Source organism: Rhinopithecus bieti, unplaced genomic scaffold, assembly GCF_001698545.2.
Source record: "Rhinopithecus bieti isolate Rb0 unplaced genomic scaffold, ASM169854v2 scaffold_41114, whole genome shotgun sequence".
Lineage (NCBI taxonomy): Eukaryota > Metazoa > Chordata > Mammalia > Primates > Cercopithecidae > Rhinopithecus > Rhinopithecus bieti.
The window spans coordinates 29860-50478 of record NW_016817363.1 but is presented as its reverse complement, the minus strand read 5'-3'; the positions used below and the strand labels follow the sequence as shown (position 1 = coordinate 50478).

The following is a 20619-nucleotide window of genomic DNA, read 5'->3' as shown; positions in this document are numbered from 1 at the left end:
CTATAGACACAGCTCTGTGTTTTCTCTATATGCAAGGCAGTTACTAGAATTGTGATGTCCAGTATACTAGCTACCAGTCACATGTTGCTATTTACATTTAAATGTGTTAATTAAAATAAAATACAATTTAAAATTCAGTTTATTTGTCACATTAGCCAAATTTCAAGTGCTCAACAGCCGCATGCAGCTAGTGGCTACTTCACCGGATGGGACAGACAGAGAGCATTTCCATAATTGCAGAACGTTCTATTGGATAGCATTGTCCTACGCTACCTTATGCAAATAAATTATCTCAAACATTGAGTATACCGTTGTGACTTCCAGAAAGCTCAGGCTCTTTTCACACAAAAAGCTCCTCTGTACCTCTTGACAGGTGTGACTTGGAGTAGGTGTGGGAAACTACCAATTACAGCCATGAAGCAGCACCTGAAAGAATCAAGAGACTAAACAAAACTCACACCCCACAAATAACAGCCACAACCACACTGCCCATTGCCCCCTCTCTGTGGGGTATGGTGTGCCCACCAGAATGCTGTCATTGGTGGACAGCACACCCAGCCTTCCTGCCTGTCCAGCTCAGCACTGATGGAATCTGAATGAACCTGAGTGTATGACGACTCACTTCCAGGACTCACAGGGGTGAGAAGGGAAAAGGCATGACAAAAACTGCATAGTGAGGTCCTGTTCACTCATGAAGACCATCTGTCTCAAAGCTCCATGACTCAAAGTTTCTCACATTTTTTTAGTATAATTCTCAGGATTATGGATCAGACTTGTATGCCCAGGCTCAGAATGTGGTCAGGGAATCAGTAATGTATTCCTCCTTGAATGCTCATTCATAGATTTGTCTATTCGCTCCTCCTGTTAGGGAATCCACGAGGGGACCCAGAAAAGCCTGGCATAGCTTCCTGTCAGCACTGAGTGTTCCCCTTCCTCAATCTTCTCTGTGATGCTTCCCTACATATTTCCCAAAAGACATCATAAGCAGGAAAATCTTCCTCAAACACTATTTTGAATGAAAGAAAAAGAAATGGAGACCAATAGACATAGATAGACACCCTCCCTGGGTATCAGCTTGGCTTGGGTTTAGCTACTAGAGCGGCACAGTCCCATAGAAATGTGAGAGCCACATATGCAATTTTAGACTCTCCAGTAGCCACGTTAAAAAGATAAAAAGAAACAAGAAATTAATGTTAATATTTTATTTCACCTGATACATTCAAATATTATAATTTTTGACACACAATATACCAAAATTACTGAAAAATCTACAAAATCTAGTGTGATTTTATACTTATACCAATTATAATAGCACATCTTGATTTAAACTAACCCCATCTTAAGTGGTTGATGGCCACATGTGGAAAGTGGCTACGTGTGGACAGCGCATGTCTCCAGGAATCCAGGTATGAGATGGTCTTCTCTGGTCCTCAGAGGAGAATCTAGTTCAGTGAGTTCTATTTAAAAAAAAATGCTTTTTCAAATTGAATCCCATTTTAGTAACCTGACCCATTTCTAACATCTATAGGCCCTTTTGTATTTTATCACCATCCTAATGGTATTTATAAATGTTTCCCAATTACCATAATTATGTTAAATAACACCTAACTCTCAGTCCAACCTCTGCTGAATATACACCTCCTCCAAATCAAAACACTACTCCCTTTTGGTGATTACATTTTAGTTCACTTCCAATTTGTGAATTGTGTTCTATTTCCAACAGATTTGCACTAATTTTGCAAGAAAAATGCTGTAAACTGCCACAGCAAACAAACAACATTTTTACATTCATCTATCTTTCTTCCAAAGGACTTGGAGCTCTGGACAGATTTCAGTTCATTCTTCCTAACTACGTAACCCATTTGGTAGAAAAGTGAAAAAATAATAATAAAAAAAATCCAAGGAGAAATAGGAGTTGAATTGTCTTGTTGCTAAGACAATTGTCAACCCCAGTCTAAGTCTTAGGAAGCAGGGCAATGCTTTATTTTTAATCATGGGCAAAACACAGCCTTGCTTCACATTCTCTTTCAGTTCCTGGGCCCATGAAAGAAAATCAGTCACCAGTAAATCCAACCTCCTTGCTCATTCCTCTGAGAGAGATGGTGGAAGAATAAAAGTCTTCTAAGATCCAGCCTGAATGCAGTTAAACAGAAATAAGCAGTTCAGTTATCCCAACCCCAGCACAAAGATGTCAGGGTGTGAATAAAAGAGTTTGAAGAAGTTAGTTTGAGGGTATTTATTTTTTGAACCCTCTATCACCCCAGCCCCCCCTTTCTCCTCTAGGAAGAGTCTCTATTTTAAAAATCCACATTTTCTTTTCAGTAGGAAACATTCCCTTTTCAAAGGCTCAAGAGTGTATTGATGCAGAAAAGGTAGATCAAGGCCCAAATGCTGAGACTTGGCTCCCTGTGTGGGCATGTGCATTTCCTGGGGCTTCCCCAGCACACATGGCCGGAAGAGCCTAGAGTGCTCTGTATCAGGCTGTCTAATGGATGACTACATCACAGCAAAAGGAAACTTGAAATGCCTGCCCAGAGAATAAAATCTGAAGTTTGCTGACTTCCTTGGTGCCAGGGCCTTCTTTGTGGGACTTTCAGCTCCAAGAAGTCCCTACAAGTTCCCTAGACAAAACTCCTGCTCCTCCCAGACCAGCCTCAACATCCCCTTGGTGCTCCCAGGCCACTTCAGCACAGAAAAGCCTATGCCAACTACCTCACCCCAAACTGTCATCTCTTCCTGAAGGCCTGTGTGTGTCTCCTTCTCTCCTTACTATAATACCTTTTCATGACAATGTTGTCTCCCCATTTAACTATAGGTTCTTGAGGGCAGATACCAAGATTTAGTCACTCTCAAATCTCCCCATAGAGGCTGATAACAGGACTTATTTATGACATGCCTTTGAATGAGCGAATGTTACTGAAAATGACAGTCAAAACAATGAGATGAGGATGGCTCTGCAGTCATGCCATCCTCATCATCAACCACAAAACCTTGTAGCCCAAAATGCTGGCCAATGCCATTAAGAGGAATGTGCCTCTCAGAGACATAGGATCTGCTCAAACTGCCAGATTTAAAATCAGGTCAAGATGTTTTGCCAATTTTGCATTTATGATCAAGATCCATGTTACTCACCCTAGGCCTGCCATAATGCATAATGGAATAGAACGAAAAGGCCAAGGAAATGAAGATAGAGAAGAGGATGACATTTATTCACTCAACCGAACACACACACACACACGCGCGCGCGCACGCGCACTGATGGAGAATACAGCTGCTTATATATTAGTCAAGACATCTATAATAGTCAAGACAAAAGTATATCTTCCAGAATATGCCTCTGTTTGCTAACCAGTCTCTGTGAAGAAGCTGCAGCTCCCCAGGCTTCTGTAACTCAGGACATTGAAGTAGTCATGCAGCTCGGCACAGTCATCTCCCCGCTGCTCTCCACAGAGCCCAGCAGGTGCAGCTTCTGCCTGGACACAGCTTCCTGGGGGTGAGGGAGCACTGGGAATCCGTTCTTCCTGTCCAGTTGATTTTCTCCTGAGGCCACTTTCCACAGAATGGATTCTGAGGGATTTCTTCTAAAAGCAAACAAACTACAAAGTGAGTATGTGGCAATGTTATTCAAAAGTTACTCCCTAGTATGACATATATTGAGAGTTACTGTGATCTCTCTCTCATCCTTTCTTACACACATGCACACTGGCAAACTTGTGTTCTTACCAACACCAGTTCCTTAACCCTTAATTTCTCAACTGCATTACAGCTAGATTTCAATGCTAACTAGTCCACGGAAACTGCACTTACTACGTATACCACGTGCCACACACCTTGTTACTTCCTGTTCACTAAGCTTAGTGAAGCAGCTTTCCGTTCTCTATTTTCTTTTGCTCTTTACTTTTTCCGTTCTCTATTTTCTTTTGCTCTTTGCACTTGACTCTGTTGACCTCTTCCTTTCTGAAATGCTCTCTTTCTCTGGCTCCTATGGCATCACTCTCTCCTGATTCTCTTCTCCTCCTTTAAACCCCCACCTTCGTCTTCAGCCAGGCCTGCCCCTTTTCTCTTTGCACATCAGCTCCCCAAACCATGGGGTTCCCCCAGGGTTCTGCTCTCTGCTTTCTCTCACACTAAACATGCTGAGTTACTTCATGAGCATCTACTTTCTTATATCTACAACCACCATCTGTCCTCTGAAGATGCCCAAATCTCTATCTAAACTGGCCCAGGCTTCTGCCCTGAGCTCCAGACGCAGGTATCCACCTGGTCACTGGGCATCATCACCTGACAACCCACAGTAAGCTCAGACTCAACTTGTCTCAAAAGAAACCATCACATTCCTGCCCCAACAAACCATGCCTGCTCCTATATTCACTGCCCTGGTTTATGGCACCAGCTGATCAGAAATATGGAGGCTAATGTTCAACTCGATTTATCTATAAAACCTCATCCAATTTTAATCCCAGGCAGTTCTGAAATCTACTCCCTCTTTTCCATCTCTATATCCATGTCTTCTCTCTCACCTGGGCTTCATCCTCACTGTCTCTGGACTCCCTCTTACTTCTAGTCCAACTCCGCATGGTCACCAGCGGAGTGATTTTCAAAACCAACAGTTGGGTCAGTCCATATTTCTGCCTAAAACTCTTCAATGGGTCCCACTGTGTATAGGAGGGTGCTTAACCTGAGATGCACAGCTGGATTTCAGGAGACTTGTAAATTGGATAGAAAATTTTGCCTAAAGGGACATTCTTCCGAGAAGAAAATCCATAATTCCACTACACACCCCACAAGAAACTATGACGATCCCCAAAACATCCCTTGTGATGATCCCAAAAACATCCCTTCTGCTGGTCCCACTCACTTTCCAGCTTACATGCTAGGAAAAATGCTAAGTGCCTTACATTAATTATTATTTGACTGAAGTTTTCTCATGACCTTATGAAGGTAATGCCATAATTATCAGCATTTTACAGATGAGAAAACTGAGCTTCATCAAAGTTAGGTAGTAACCACGCAAGTGGTTGAGTCAGGACTCAAACCTAGGACTGCCTGATTCCAAAGACCATGCTCCTAAATAACACAGTCTATGGGCTCTCAAGGTCTGCAGCAAATGCTGTTGTGCCTTTCATAGGTAATTTGACGTATCAGCTTAACCAGATTAAGGGACCTGAGGGAGCTGGTAAAGCCCATTTGGAGTGTGTCTGTGAGGGTGTTTCCAAAGGAGATTGGCATGTCAGTCTGAGTGAAGTGAGTGGGTAAGAGCCACCCTAAATGTAGCCAGGCACTATCCAGTCACCTGGGGGCCTGGTCTCCCAAAACAGAAGAGAGGCAAAAGTGGTCTTTCTCTCTCTGGAGTTGGGACACACTCTTCTCCTCCTGTCCTTGGACATCAGGCCCCAGGGCTGCCTGGCTTTCGGACTCCAGGACTTAAAACAGTGCCCCCGGCCCTGTGTTTTCAGGTCTTTAGCCGTGGACTGAGAATTACACCAATAGCCTTGGTGGTTCTGAGGCTGTTGGACTTGAACTGAGCCATGCTACCAGCATCCCAAGGTCTCCAGCTTGCAGACAGCCTGTGGTGAGACTTCTCAGCCTTTACAATCACACGAACAAATTCCCCTAATAAATCCCTCCTCATCTATCTATCTATCTGTCTGTCTATCTATCTATCTATCTATCTATCTATCTATCTATCTATCTATCTAATCTATCCACCATTCATCCATCCATCTCTCCTATTGGCTCTGCCCCTCAGGAGACCCATAACTAATGTACAGTTCCTGCTCAGATCTCTTTACCTGACCAGCACTCCCATTTTCCTTCTAGTCTTCCCTCTTACTTCTAGTAAGATGCTGGGACTGTAGGCTGTGAGCTCACAGCAGCCCCTTCTCTACAAAATTGTTCTTGGGCCCTCCCTGGTGAGCAGCCAGAGGTAATGATTGACCTAGGTGGATTTCCAAAAGGCCAGCTCTCTGCCTAAAGGTTCAGCCAACTCTGTGTACAATTCTTGCTTCAGCCAAGTCTCCAGCTGAGACCATATCCATGCTAAGCTTTCTTCCCTCAGCCCTCCCTATACTGCTTCCTTCACTTCCTTTCATCTGAGAGCTGTCCCAATAAGTCACTCTCACCAGAGTTTGCATGTCAGGCTCTATTTCCAGGGACCTGATCTAAAACAGTTGCTGCTGGGAACAGTCCTAGAAGGCAGCCTGTAAGAACAGGATTGCGGAATGGGATCACTCGCCTGCTAGATGGCAACACAAACCCCATGACTGGTGGTGAAATGAGAGGGACACAGATGGATGGGAACTATGAGCTGGTACAATGACTCTAATATTTGAGATACATAGGGTAAATAGTTAGTGTTAGAACTCTGGAATTGGATAAATAGTATAGGGTAAATAGTTACTATTAGGACTCAAAATTGACTTTTGCTAAATTGCACTGATGGACTGAAGTGAGAAAATGACAGCCTCAGACCTATCAGCAACTCCAAGTGTGAGAGTTAAAGCTCCTCCTTGGCAGCATTTAAGAGACACTCCTCTCTCCACAGCTGAAGATCAGGTACATAAGCTAATGGTAAGAAGGACAGGACTTTAAAGACGGCTGGATTCTAAGCCCAGGTAAATTTTCTGTGCCAAAGCTAGCATCTTGATAGTAGAGGAGAAGTCTCCTGAAACTTGGAATGAGGATCTCTGGAAAGATGCATTTGAGAGCTGGGAACCACCTGCTTCTCTTATACCGTCTGGGCTACAGAAGTGGCCCACTTCCCCTTGATGGAAGAAAATCCCTGCTGGGCCCTGCCTCTGCCTCCCCTACTGGCCATCAGACCTGTAATTAGGGTAAAATCTCAGCCCACGCTAATGGAGGAAGTGCTGGGTCTGCTAAGAGAAGAAAAAGGTTATATACTAAAGGACCCGGCTAATATATACTGGCAGGGACTGAGAGAAGATGCCTAGGCATGAATTCTGAAGGTGATGGATTGTGGTATAAGGTAGAACGTAAGACTGGATGAGGGATAACCTCACAAGGGCCCAGGAGATGATTCTGACATACTGCTGTCAATAGAGATGGCAATACTGCTTTGGCAAACTATGGAAAAGGGAAACAAAAGGCTCAGAGAAGGAAGAATGCTAGAATAAACCTACTAAATCAGAAATTGGCAAACTCAGTTTTGTGGGTCAAATATGGCCCACTGCTGGTTTTTGTACAGCCCTTGAACAAAGATGGCTTTTATATTTTAAGTGTTTTTTCAAAGCAAAAAAAAAGTTTTTAAAAGTAATATCTTCTGCACAGCAAAAGAAATAATCAGCAGAGTAAACAGACAGCCCACAGAGTGGGAGAAAATATTTGTAAACTATATATCCAACAAAGGACTGATACCCAGAATCTACAAGGAACTCAAACAAATCAGCTAAAAAAAAAAAAAATCCCATCAAAAAATGGGCTAAGGACATAAACAGACAATTCTCAGAAAAGGATATACAAATGGCCAATAAACATATGCAAAAATGTTCAACATCACTATCAGGGAAACGCAAATCAAAACGCAATGCCATCTTAGTCTTGTAAGAATGGCCTTAATCAAAAAATAAAAAAAACAGATGTTGGCATGGATGTGGTGAAAGAGGAACACTTTTACACTGCTTGTGGGAATGTAAACTAGTACAACGACTATGGAAAACAGTGTGGAGATTCCTTAAAGAACTAGAAGTAGAACTACCATTGAATCCAGTAATGCCACTACTGGGTATCTACCCAGAGGAAAAGAAGTCACTATACAAAAAGCGGCACAATTTGCACTTGCAAAAATATGGAACCAGCCCAAATGCCCATCAATCAATGAGTGGATAAAGAAATTGTAGTGTGTGTGTGTGTGCGCACGTGTGTATGAATATATATATATATTCATATATACATGCACATACACACATATATATACACACACATACACCGAGGAATACTACTCAGCCATGAAAGGAACAAAATAATGGCATTTCCAGAAGCCTGGATGGAATTGGAAACCACTGCTATAAGTGAAGTAACTCAGGAATGAAAAACCAAACATCATATGTTCTCACTCATAAGTGGGAGCTAAACTATGAGGACGTAAAGGCGTAAGAATGATACAATGGACTAATGGACTTCGAGGACTCAGTGGGAGAGGGGTGAGAGATAAAGGACTACACACTGGGTACAGTGTACACTGTTCGGGTGATGGGTGCACCAAAATCTCAGAAATCACCACTAAAGGACTTATTCCCCAAAAAACCTATTGAAATAAAAAAAAATTAAAAAATAAAAATTTATAGAATGAAAAAGTAATATTTTATTATACATAAAATTATATGAAATTAACATTTTAGTGCTTATAAAGGTTTGTTGAAACAAAGCCATATTCATTCATTTATATACAATCTATAGCACTTTCACACTACAATGGCAGAGTTGAATTGTTGCAACAGAGACCATATGACCTACAGACCCAAAAAGATATACTATCTGTCCCTTTACAGAGAAACTTTGCCAATCCCTGTACTGAATAATTTCCAAAATCCAATAGCTGATTATGTTGGCTCTTCTAGGGAAGATCCAGAGAACATCCCTTATGATAATAACAACAATAAGGGGAAAAGGAAAAGAAAAGAATGTCCCTTTTACTAAGCTGTAAAAGAATGTGCTAGGGGAGCTCCAGCATCATTGAGAAGTTTGGTGGTATCTCTCCTTTATAGGCTAGGGCTAAAGTAGGAGATGCTTTTACAGAACTGGATCCCTAGTAGCAAAGAGGATGAGGAGATCCCAAAATAGTACAGGACAGATAGCAGCACTCAAGAAACAAAATGGATGTAATTACTGCAACGGGAGCCAAGAAAGCCTGATCCATGGGGATATTAAAATGGTTAATAGAGCACAGTGTGCCCAGGAGAAATACAGCTGGGCAGCCAAGAAGGGTATTGCTTACATACATAATCAAAAGAGATCAAGACTACAAGAGAGAAGGCTGAAGCCAGCCAACCCCAGGGAAAGTCAAGATCCTTTGTCCAGCTTTCATGTCTATGAGCACTGCTGGTATGGATACCATCCATTTGCCTCTTGGCTCTACTCTCTAACCTTCTCCACCCTATTCTGTGCCCTATGAAGACTGTACTAAATGTACTATATCAGTGAGTCCCCTTGTCCTCCAACTTAGGTTTGAGGTCAGCCAATGCAGAGCAACAGTAGGGGAATGGAGAGAGGAATGAGATGAGGGTAAGTGGTGCCCTTTGTTCTCTCAGAAGGGTGACCTTGGACTGGTTGTGACCCTCCAGCAAAGACTATGGCACTTCTGAAGGAGACCCCTCCACATACCTCTCTCCTTCCAGGCTCCAATAATTAGCCCCTCCCCCTTCACCCCTTTGAAGAACTAGGAATGGTTACAACACCTTGCTATTCCTCCTTGCGGTGTCCTTACATCCTAGCAGACTTCTGGAAATCCTACTATTAAACTGTCTTCAAACAACCCAGTTTGAAAGTACTACGTGTTCCCTGCTGGAACCCTGAACAATGCAAGTATAAAATGCTTTGAGCAAGGAGAGAGAGAGAGAGAAGACTGGCAACCATAGCCAAAGTACAGGAAAGATGCAGAGAGGACCCGCACTACACAGTAAGCAGTGGAAATGTTAGAGAGGGCTGGGAAATCAAACACTGTAGAAGGGGGGCAACAGGACTTAATAGATCCCTTCACCTTTTTCTCTTTCTCCACCCTCCAGATGACCAAAGTTAGTCCAGGTGCCCAGAATGAAAATTAACCAGTCTTGAATCTTCAACAGGAAAAATTGTTCAGCTCCTTCTAAAGGGCCTTTGATTCTTTTATTCCAGACCATCAGGACACTGCTAACAGCAGAGAACCTGTTCACCAACCACTATAGCCATTCCATTCCCAGCTAAGAGATCAACTTTCATCTTCTTCACCTCCTCCCTCTATTTAATCATTTCTCTTGTCCTCACCTTCCCCTAGAGGGTTCATTTCCTCATTATGTCTGCTGTGATAGCCCTACACATAAATGAAAATATTATAGATCATTGACCTTCCCAATAGCACCAGCCATATATCTCAGCCACTGCAGTTCAACCAGGCTGCAGAATTGAGTTGTTAATTGAATGGAATTAGAGTTGGAGGAAAAGTGGGTTAGGATCTCAGGAGGTGGGTCTAGGGTAAAGGTAGAAATTACAAACTTGTGTTTCCCAAAATATTTATGTGGTGACTTGAATTAAGGTGACCTGGGCTGAGCTGACTTAAATGACCTGAGAGAGCAGACAAAACAAGGAGTGAAAATTCTTTCACTTCTCCCAATCAATATCAGCAGCTGATGACACAAATTTCGCTGATATAATTCTTCATTTTTTATAAAGATTTTACATGAAATATGCCACTTATTCATCACAACTCTATGATATAGAGCAAGCTGAATTATAATACGGCTATGGTTTCAATGTGTCCCCCAAAAGTCCATGTGTTGGAAACTTAATTACCATTGTAATAGTATTAAGTGGTAATGCTTTTAAGAGGTGATTAGGACATGAAGGATCTGCCCTCATGAAGGGATTAACGCCATTATCTCAGGAGTGGGTTAGGTATCATGGGAGTAAGTTCCTAATTAAAAGGATGAGTTTGGCCTCATTTCTCTCTCTCTCTCATATGCACTCACTCATCACATGCCTTCTGCCAGGGGATGAACCCTGCCAAATGCACCGTGCTCCTGGACTTCCCAGCCTCCAGAAACATGAGCCAAATAAACTTTTTTTCTTTATAAATTTCCCAATATATTGTATTCTGTTACAGCAGCAGAAAATAGACTAAGACAAATCCCCATTTTATATATAAGGAAATGAAGACCTTGAAAGATTAAGTAACTTTCTAAAAGCATATACTCAGTGCCAAAACTAGAAACTAGATCTTTCGATTCCCCATTCATTACTCTTTCAGCCACATAAACTCTTAAGCTAAACAGAGGATTTACAACCTGCTGATCTTGCCATGCCCACTTTACCGCCAATTTTTTTTTTTTTTTTTTTTTTTTTAAGAGATGGAGTCTTGCTCTGTTGCCCACACTGGAGTGCAGTCATAGCTCACTGCAGCCTTAAACTCCTAGGGTTAAGTGATCCTCCTGCCACAGTCTCCCAAGTGGTGGAATTACAGGTGTGAGCCACAGCTCCTGGCCTAGCCCTACATTTTCGGAGTGTTTATTTCTCATTCTACAGACATGCTGGGTAGCCTAGTACTACCAGAGAGTTGTAAACATCAAAAGAGCTAATGTGCAGAAAACTCTAGCATATATAGATGCCCAGAATGCATCAAAATCATAGTAGATAAATTAAACTCTCAGAGCAGTGGCTGAAGGGATAAGCAGAAACCAGGAGTTACAGATGACAGCAAGATGGGTAGGAAACAGGTCCAGCTGTCCAGGAGGTCCCTCCCTATGAGAGGGACAAGGGAAGAGCATAAATAACTGCACTAATAGGCAGAACAAGTGCCAGGAAAAAAAAGGCACAAAGAGCACTGGGGAAGATCACATCCAGGTCTCTCTCTGGGTGGAAAGAGAACTTGAAGGACCAGGGTGGCAGCTGTAGGGGTGCCCATGACTGAGATGTGCAGCCAGAGCCATTACCTTTCTAGCCAACACGACCACCACGATGACTGCTATGCAGATGACCACCAGCATCATGGCCGTGGCTCCAAGCAGTGGAATCTGGAACCTGGCACTGTGCTCAGCCACTAGAGGGAGGACAAAACAGAGATGAGTGGCAGAAGCTGGAAGTGAAGCTGATTTCCCCAGGGCAGCCTGAGCTTCACGGCAGAGAAGTAAGTTTTGGCCAGGCCCTTTGTGTAACCATGGGACTAGAGCTTTTAAGCCCAACGGCAGAGTATCCATCTGGCCCATCATGAAATCAACGACTGATCTTTTGAGCAGTGGTGTACCTTGTATATTTGACACCAGAGCAGGTCATTTTAACACTCCTTTCCTCTGTTTGACAAAATCATTTTTGGTAATCATGAAATGAAACAAATAGTAGTTCCAGGAAAAAACTCAGAAAGTGAATATTTTCTTTTATTGAACTTCAAATATGAAATCCTATCAATAAAAATATTTAATTCAAAATTAAAATAAAGTTAACATTAAATTACAAAAATGAAAAAAAGCATGTAACCTTTTCCCTTAAGCTTATAACACTTATTTCCAGCTACACTTATTTCCAGCTAGGCTTGAAACCCTGGAGGACACGAGGCTCTGGAGTCTTATCCTTTGCTGTTTTCTCAGCATCTGACACATAGTGAACACTCAGTAAATATTCGTGGCATAAATGAAATCATGAACTAGTGAATTTCATTAAGAGACAACATGTAAGTGGAAGCAAGAAGATGCAGGAGGGGAGTTTTGAAGAGATGAGTAAGATCTGATCCCAGAAGAGCATGAGAAAAAGAACACCATCACCCCCATGCACGCCGTGCTGAAGGTGGGTTTCCAGGCTGCCCCAGGAGCTCAGGCAGCACTCAGGTATCCAGGGGAGTCTTCAAAGGAGTAGGGTGCAGCAGAAGCCTGACATCTCGTCCCTCTAACTAAGGGTTTGGGTTGCTAAAAGGTGGCTTAGGAATCTGCAGAATTCAAATTCCCCAGAACATGTTCCTCCTACCTCGAGGGACTCAGTCACAGTGGGCCAGGACAGCCCCTGGTTAGCCACAGTCATGCAGTTAGCTCTGGAGGAAACAGGGCAGATGGAAAGAAAAGGGGTCATAGAGAACACACTGTAACAGGTAAGAGGGGCTACAGAGGGTTATCCATAAAACCAGGAAAGGATATATGATCAGTTAGGGAACAGAGCCAGATTGGAGCCAGTGTTAGGCCTGGGTTCTCTTACACCTTGCAGATAGATGAAGATAGATGGAGTTAAAAGCATGTCGAGGTTTAGGGAAGATTATGATAATGAGTTTGGTTAGGTTTAAGGATAAGTTCGAGATACAATTAGGACAAGAGTGGAATTTGGGATATTAGGAATATCAATTTCATTCGGAATTTTTGGTTTGAAATAAAAGCACCAATGTCTCCATTCACAGTTATGGTCATAGAACAAAGACATCAAGGTCTTTGAAACAGAAGCAGCCCTGAGTAAGCTGCACTACATGCAGGGTGGGGGAGGGGCAGACTTTGTATAAGGGTTACTTAAACCTTCTGCCTATTAACCAGGTTAAGTTTGGGGTTAAGTACAATTTTAGCATTAAGGTTAGGAATAGCTTAAATATTACAGATAGTATTAGGATAGTGACTTGGACTAAGGTTTGAGATTAGGTTCAAAAAGAAGCCAGGGTTGGCGCTAATGCAAGTAATTAAGGAGAGTCAGCATTCCATGTAAGCAACTGACCCCTGGGAAACAAGAGGGAAGAGCCAAGTGACCAATGGTGCTCCCTGGAGTCTGCAATGGCAAAAGAGTGGAAACATACAGGCTTTGTGGGGAGGCTGCACAGGGGTCCAACAGAACATCTTCTGATCTCTCTCCACAGGGCTCCATGAGCCACAGAGAAGAAATTTGCACCTTCATTTCCCTAGGTTCATGCTGGGAAATAGCCATGCCACTGTGGCCTTGGGGAGGAGCGTGCATGTCAGGACCACTGATCCATGAATGACCTGGCCTGGAGATTAGCAATCAGACATAGCTCCCATGTGGTCTTCAGTTGCTGGGACCACCACTCCACAGGAGCCTTCTGCCTGAACTTCCTCCCTGTTCCTGGTCCTGCCATCTGGTGATGGGTCCTCTGGCATGTAACACTGGGGTAAAGAGCCCAGAATGGTCAAGGCCATCACTTGGTTACTTTGCCAGAATCCAGGTCCCCTGCCCTGCTTATTGTCCCAGGCCTCCTCTAACCATGAACCAATAAATAGCATAAAAACTAGCCCTTATTAAGTTAAGCTTATTACCTGTCTAGCACTGTTGTAAGACCTTACTTGTATCAACTCATGAAATTATTTGCCACATTTTATCAGCAAGAAAACTGAGAAAAAAAGTACATAATTTACCCAGATTTTGTGAACAGCAATAGTCAACCCCGGACAGTGCAATTCCAGAGCCTCCGCTCTTAACCGGTTTTTGTTTGGCCTATGTGAAACCAGTTAAGAAGTAACACTTTGGGAGGCCGAGGTGGGCAGATCACCCGAGGTGGGGAGTTCGAGTCCAGCCTGACCAACGTGAAGAAACTCCGTCTCTACTAAAAACACAAAAGTAGCTGGGCATGATGGCACATGCCTGTAGTCCCAGCTACTCAGAAGGCTGAGGCAGGAGAGAATCACTTGAACCCAGGAGGCAGAGGTTGCAGCAAGCTGAGATTGTGCCATTGCACTCCAGCCTGGGCAACAAGAGCGAAACTCCGTCTCGGGAAAAAAAAAAAAAAAAAAAAGAAGTAATGTTTGAAAGGAAACTTGAAGGTAACCTTTTATCTTCTCAGTTTACACATATTTTGCAAATCATATAACTTAATCTCCAACATAACTGATAGCAGTAAATAGGAGTTCTGAGGATGCAGTTTAGCAGAACAAAAACGTGTCAAAATGAGCTTTACCACTCTGAGCAAAACTCCAAGTCCCAGCTTCCACCTGCGTCAAACAAATGAGAATCATACAAACAGCTAACACTTACACAGCGCTTACCATGTTCCAGGCACTGTTCTAAGGACATTTTCTTGTAGTAGGCAATTTAATCCTACATTAGCATCGCATAAGGTCTTATATTCATCCTTCTTTCACAGATGAGAAAACTGATACACAGAGAAGCTAAGAAATCCTGTCTGAGGGCAACAGCAGAGCCAGGATTTGCACCCAGACTGCCTGGGGTCAGAGTCTGAGCTTTTAACCATGGTGCTATACTGTCTCTCAGACAAGAACCCTTTTCTAACCTCTGGGAATTGGTTTAAATGTGCAGGTGGATAACGAATATGAGGGCATTTTGGAAACTTGGAAGTACCGCACAAATGTAAATCATTGTACAATTAAACTTAGCACAGGCTGTGCTTTGTTTTTAACCAGCTCTAATCTTTACATACTTAGGGGTTAATTCTAATTTGCACAACTGATACTAAACCAGTAAATGAGAACTTTTGCATATGACCTCATCAACTGGTCTTCCTAGGAAATATAGGCAAGATGTGCTTCTTGTGTAAGAACAGTGGTTCTCAGTATTGGCTGTCTATTAGAATCACCTGGAAATGCTTTTAGAGCCTACCCCTGTTTAGCTCTGCTATTAGGGATTCTGATTGAATTGGTCTGGGTGGGGCCTCGGCAACAGTATGATTTAAAATCACCTCAGGTGATTCAAATGTGATCCCAAATTGAGAAGCCCTGCTGTGCAGTGATGCGGGATTGCATTTTCTATGCTAGAGGGAGAGGTTTATCCGCCAACTTGCTCCAGCAGGAATACCTGAGCTTTCTAGGACCTCCAGGAAGATTTTCCCTGTGTAAGTCCCATCAGGGTAGGTGTGATAGATGCAGAAGTACTCCCCTGTATCATTCATGGTCAGCGACTGGAGGGTGAGGTCCAGGCCAGGACCCGGGGCCACTCGATCCTTGAAGGCTGGGGAGATGTGCCACCCCAAGTCAGCATTACAAATGGCCAGAAGCTGGTCCTGCTGCTCCCAGCTGACCTGGGTCACTTGGGCCATGGTGGAGGAGAGGTGACATTGTAAGAGGACAGAGCCACCTTTCTTTGCAGAAATCTTCCCCGTTGTTTCTATTGTGCCTGTCATCATTCCTAGGGAAGAGGACAAAGCACATGTGAGTCCTGGGTCAGCAGCTGGCCTTCAACCTTCCTAGAAAAACTCTAAGGGGCTTTGAGGCCACAACTGGGTTTTGGAATGATAATTTCTCTAGTCCATCCTGTTGCTCCCCAATAGAGGCTGTAATTATTTCCTGTTTCTTGCATTTCAACAGATGCTCCTCTCCATGCCTGTTATTGAAGGCTCCCAGTCCCCTCCAGGTTGTCTTTCCAGTCTTCTCATCCTTCTCCACACATCTCTACTCCAGCCCAGCCCAGTCCATCTCCTCCCCACCCACTGCCCTATGCTTCCAGAGCCGACTTCTGCCCCACTTGACGCCCCACCCACAGGAAGGCTTGTCAAGGCTGAACTCCCTCCCCGCCTCCTAGAAGACCCCAGCCCATCTCAATCTCCCTTTTCCTTTCACGTTCACTGCCTGTATTGTACAATTAGCATCTTACTAAATGTCTGGCTTATGACTACACAACTTAGCCGTTGCCCCCTCAGCATATTCTGCTGTGTAGCTTCACGGCTAGCTTGTTATTTTCATAGGCCTATTTTGTCTACCCACTTAGAATATAAGCCCTTGTCAGCCAACACCACCTCTTCCGTTTTTGTTTTATTTTGTTTTGTTTTTATGTTTCTTCCTGCAGCCTAGTTCTGTGCTGGATGCATTATCCTTTGAAATAAAACCTTGCCGTTTGGCTGATTGTCACTTGCAGTGCCTGAAAAAACCTTCAAGAAAGCCAAGAAATCCAATAGAAAAGGAAGCTTAGCAGGAAACCCTGCTTCTCCCAGGCATAACCACCCTCTCAGCACTTAACCTCTCCCCAGCACCCCTGGGCACATCGCCATCCTCAGATAGTTCAGAAAGCAACATAAAACTAATTTATACCACAGTTTTAAATATTTGTGTTCCCCTCCCTCAGAAATAGTTGACTCCGATTTTTAATATAGAAGAAATGAATTTAACAAAAAATGGGTCTCTAGTGGTAGAATCTCTGGAATCTGTGAAAAAGACATTTTCAATTCACAGAGAACTTACAGTGTTTTCCTGGAAAGTTCCTCAAAGGCAACAGAAAAGAAGCTGGAGCAGGAATGAGCTTCTGAAAGCAAACTGGCAATGCCTCCTGCCCAGCCTTCCTTCTTCTCCTGCTCCTTGTGCTGGCCAGTCAGGCTCCCCCAACCCCGAGAGTCTACAAAGTCCTTCATCTGCCACCAAAAACAGAACCGCACCTCATTCTCAGCGATTGTCCTTTCTTACATGAGCATACACAGGACCCTAAAAGCTGCAATTTCTTTCTCTCAAGCAGCTGTGGCATGCTCTTGGAGTCTTCCCTACACAAGCACCCAAGTCTCCACACCAAGCTTAGCCTTGTGTTTCCTCCCGGCTGCTCTGCTGGGTTTCAGGCCTTACCTGAGGCGAGGGGAGCCTGCCTCAGCCCCTGGGCCCAGATCAGGAAGAGACACCACCGCATGCTTCTGCCCAGAGGGCCTACAGGAAGCAGATGTGGCCTCTTCTGCCACCGAAAGTAGCCGACTGCAGATAGGACGGTAAAACTGAGCCTATGAGAAAAGACGGTCTCAGAAAAACCTAGTTTGGCAAAACCATGTTAAAACACATAAAGTTTTCAACAAATACACAAACTGCATAGGGGAGCCACAAGAAAGGCCATGAAGGAAACATTTAAAATAAATGAAAATTGTGGTTAGAGGTACACTCGTCTTTGGACTGTAATTAGTCAATCTATTGTTTTTAAGTTCTATCTTAATGTATTTTCTAAAAATCAACCTGTATTCAAAGAGCTCAAGGGCATCTGTGTAGTGCCCAAGTTCTGAAGAATCTGCTACTGATGAGGAACTGTTGGCTGAGCTCCTCCGGCATCCTCCTAATGAAGAATGTGCAATGATAAGAGAAACTTGTAATTGTAGGGACTTATAGGCCAGGGACTGCACTTGAAATCTAATGAACAGGTGAACAAGAAGCATTTACTTGAGGGATGATACATGGATGTGACAAAGGTCTTGGACAAACACAGCAACTTTCCCTTGAAGGAGATCTTCTCCTGGAATCTTATTTCTTTTGTCTTGTTTATCTAGACTGAGACTTCATTGAATTCTGGCTTAGTTTCTCTGGTGCAGTAGGATCAGAGGAGATTAGAGAAGTGAGCTTTCCTGTGCACACTGACCTCATGAGAGCTGGAAATGCAAAGAAGGGTGAGCCCCTGGGGGCTGACCCAGGAGAGGGATTGGTTGACATTTGCCTGGAGCTCCCATCCCATCATCAGATCCTACCATGAACCCATCCTTCTTTCCTCCCTCCCTCCCTTCATTCATTTGAAAGTCCCTGAGTGCCTACAAAGCACCAACCTCAACACCAGGCTCTGAAGATATGAGAGTAAATAATCACAGCCCCTACCCTCAAAGAGTTTACAAAGCTTGTTCTCTGGTGAACTCAGTCAGGAGAGGGGGTAGAGGATCCACATTCACCTGCCTCGCAGGCTCTCAACACAGTTACCTTGGGGATGCTCCATGTTGTACATCCTGAAAATCTGCATCTGCAACCAGAAGCATCTGAAGCCTGGTGCCCTGCCCCCTGCATTCCAGCCATGCATCTCTAGCATTTCACACCATCCAGGCTCCTGCCCTCCTCCCTTGCAAGGTTTTCTATCTCAGGCCAGTCTTCTCCCCTCTCTGGGTTCTGCCTATTCCCAACTCTATGACTTGTATACCCCTTATACCCCACCTTCAGACCCTTAGACAATATATGCCTTACCAATTTCTCTCTGCCTACCCAATTCAACCTGTCCTTCAAGGCTCACATCAAGAGATGCCTTGCCTTTCAATAGCTACAATGTCTTCAACTGAAGGAGCAATAATACCTAATATGTATATAAGAGAAGGTGCTGAGGTTGAACTGGAGGGATGCTTCCCAAACTCACTAAGGCCAGGGAGCCAGGAGTGGCAGGGCCAAGAGCAGCTAGTGGGACTAGAGCACAGAAAGTGGCGGACACTAGTATTTGGGTTATAAAAATTTACAACCTGTGTCTCCATAGTGGGGGTGGGTGGGAGCCAAAGAGGTGAGACCTGTCTTATGAAATGAGATATCCAAAGAAACTTAGAGTTGGTTTTAAACAACCGCTAAATAATTTTTCTGTTTGTTGCTAAGTAACCAGTCCAAAGAGGAACATGGTCAAGTCCCTTTTGATCAACGGTGCTCTCAAGGGGGATAATTAACAGACTGGGTCCAAAGTCATCCTATTTGGTGACCTTGGAAAACTTTCTCAACCTCCTGAAGCCTCAGTTTCCCCATATGCATATAGGAATAAGAGTACCTCTTTCATAGGGTTGTGAGGATTTAATGAACTAGTGTTTGGTGAAGTATTCAGCACAGTGCCTGGAACATGGCAGGGATTCAATACATCAATAATAGTATTGATAACAATATTAATTAAGGAAGTGAAAGGAAAATCGGAGGACAATATCCCTGTCTATATAATGTGCTTTGCCAGGAGTAAAATCCTTGTCTCCAGACTCCAAAGCCAGGGTTCCACCCAACCTCTTCATTCTGCCCTCCTTATCCGATAGAACAGGAGGACAGGATGTTTCTGCGGGAAAGTGACCACTTGCCAGCTAGACTCTGAGGCTGCCTTGGAGGAAAGCAAATGACAGAAGTCTCTTTCCTGGGAATCTACCCCAGACCCTCCAGAGCCTCCTGCAGAGACTCCCCGGGGAACCTGGCTGGTTCCCACCCACTCAACACCAGCCCCCAACACTGAGCGGCTCAGCTGTGAGAAGCAGGCCTGCTCTGAGAGCGCCCGGGGCCACCCTGAGCTTTCAGGGCTAGTCAGCAGCCCCCGCGGCATAGCAGGGATCTGTGAGGTCAGTCAGGTGCTGACTCACATTTCTATTTTAAAAATGCTAAAATCAGCCACTGTGTTTTATTCTCCCCTGACTTTTGGGGCTGTGAGTTGGACAAGTGTGGTCCGCCTTGATGCAACTGGGTGAGTACAGGTGCTGAAAAGGAATGTCACGTTTGCCTGTGAAAGGGGAAGAAGTGCTGGCCTACACTGTAAAACCCCCTTATTAGTTCACAGCTGGGCCTTCCCCCAGCCCGCCCTGAGCCCTGTGAAAGTCCCGGGCCAGAAGCACTTGAGTCCACACCCTCCAACCACAGGCACAATCCCGAAAACCTGTGGCCCTCAGCCCTCAGCCAAGCGGGGCTGGGAGCGCTGGTACCTTCCAGAAGACCCGTGACTTGTACACGGGAAACACAACCTAGGGTTCTCCCAGAGCACAGACCAATCTCCCAGCCGTGTCTTTGGGCTTCTGCTTCTGCAAAGTCTTCCCTCTGGCTCAGATGTGGTAGGAGAGCTCCATGGCTGTCACAGCTGTCTGAGGCCTCCTGTCTCTGCCTGGAACAAGGGCAACATCCTGCAGCAGCAGGGGGTCGCGCTCTCTCCTCCAAGCTCCCCACTCTCCGCTCTGTAGAGCAGCGCCTCCTGGTGGCAGGTTGTATTATGGCGGGGGACGAGAAGGCCCTGCCTCCTGCTTTAGATTAAGAGAAGGGCGAGGAAGCACCGGAGCCCTGACACAGGGGAGACAAGGGGACCTGGCCGCCCGGGGCACCAGGAAGGGCTCGTCCTGTGTCCCATCACACCCAACTGCCTCGCAGCCTTAGCCAAGCTTCCTCACAGTGGGACGGTCTGAGTAATGGAGTTCCAAAGCCACTTGTGGAGAGAGCTGCCTCAGAAAATCAGACTCCTCGAAAGGACTGCCCAAGATCTGAGGCTTATTAAGCCGTGGGACTTGGCTGACACTGGAAAATACAAATGAGGAGAACTTTGGGT

At 44.4% G+C, this 20619-nt stretch overlaps 1 protein-coding gene across 4 annotated transcripts; it reads right to left on the bottom strand.

The window, feature by feature from the left end:
* Window positions 1-1193: 1193 nt before the first annotated feature.
* TIGIT (T cell immunoreceptor with Ig and ITIM domains) lies at window positions 1194-20187 on the bottom strand. Of its 4 annotated transcripts, none has more exons than XM_017855963.1 (6): window positions 20009-20187; window positions 17187-17335; window positions 15436-15765; window positions 11640-11746; window positions 3350-3578; window positions 1194-1457 (listed from the first exon to the last, which is right to left on the bottom strand). In XM_017855963.1, the coding sequence occupies exons 2-6, from the start codon at window positions 17245-17247 to the stop codon at window positions 1372-1374; spliced, it is 813 nt and encodes a 270-aa protein (XP_017711452.1). In that variant the 5' UTR covers window positions 17248-17335; window positions 20009-20187; the 3' UTR covers window positions 1194-1371. The 4 variants fall into 4 exon arrangements, with proteins under 4 accessions (XP_017711452.1, XP_017711451.1, XP_017711453.1 ...); XM_017855962.1 differs by having other exon boundaries at window positions 3350-3581; window positions 20009-20181; XM_017855964.1 differs by lacking the exons at window positions 17187-17335; window positions 20009-20187 and adding an exon at window positions 16815-17163 and having other exon boundaries at window positions 3350-3581.
* Between the last annotated feature and the right edge of the window lie 432 nt (window positions 20188-20619).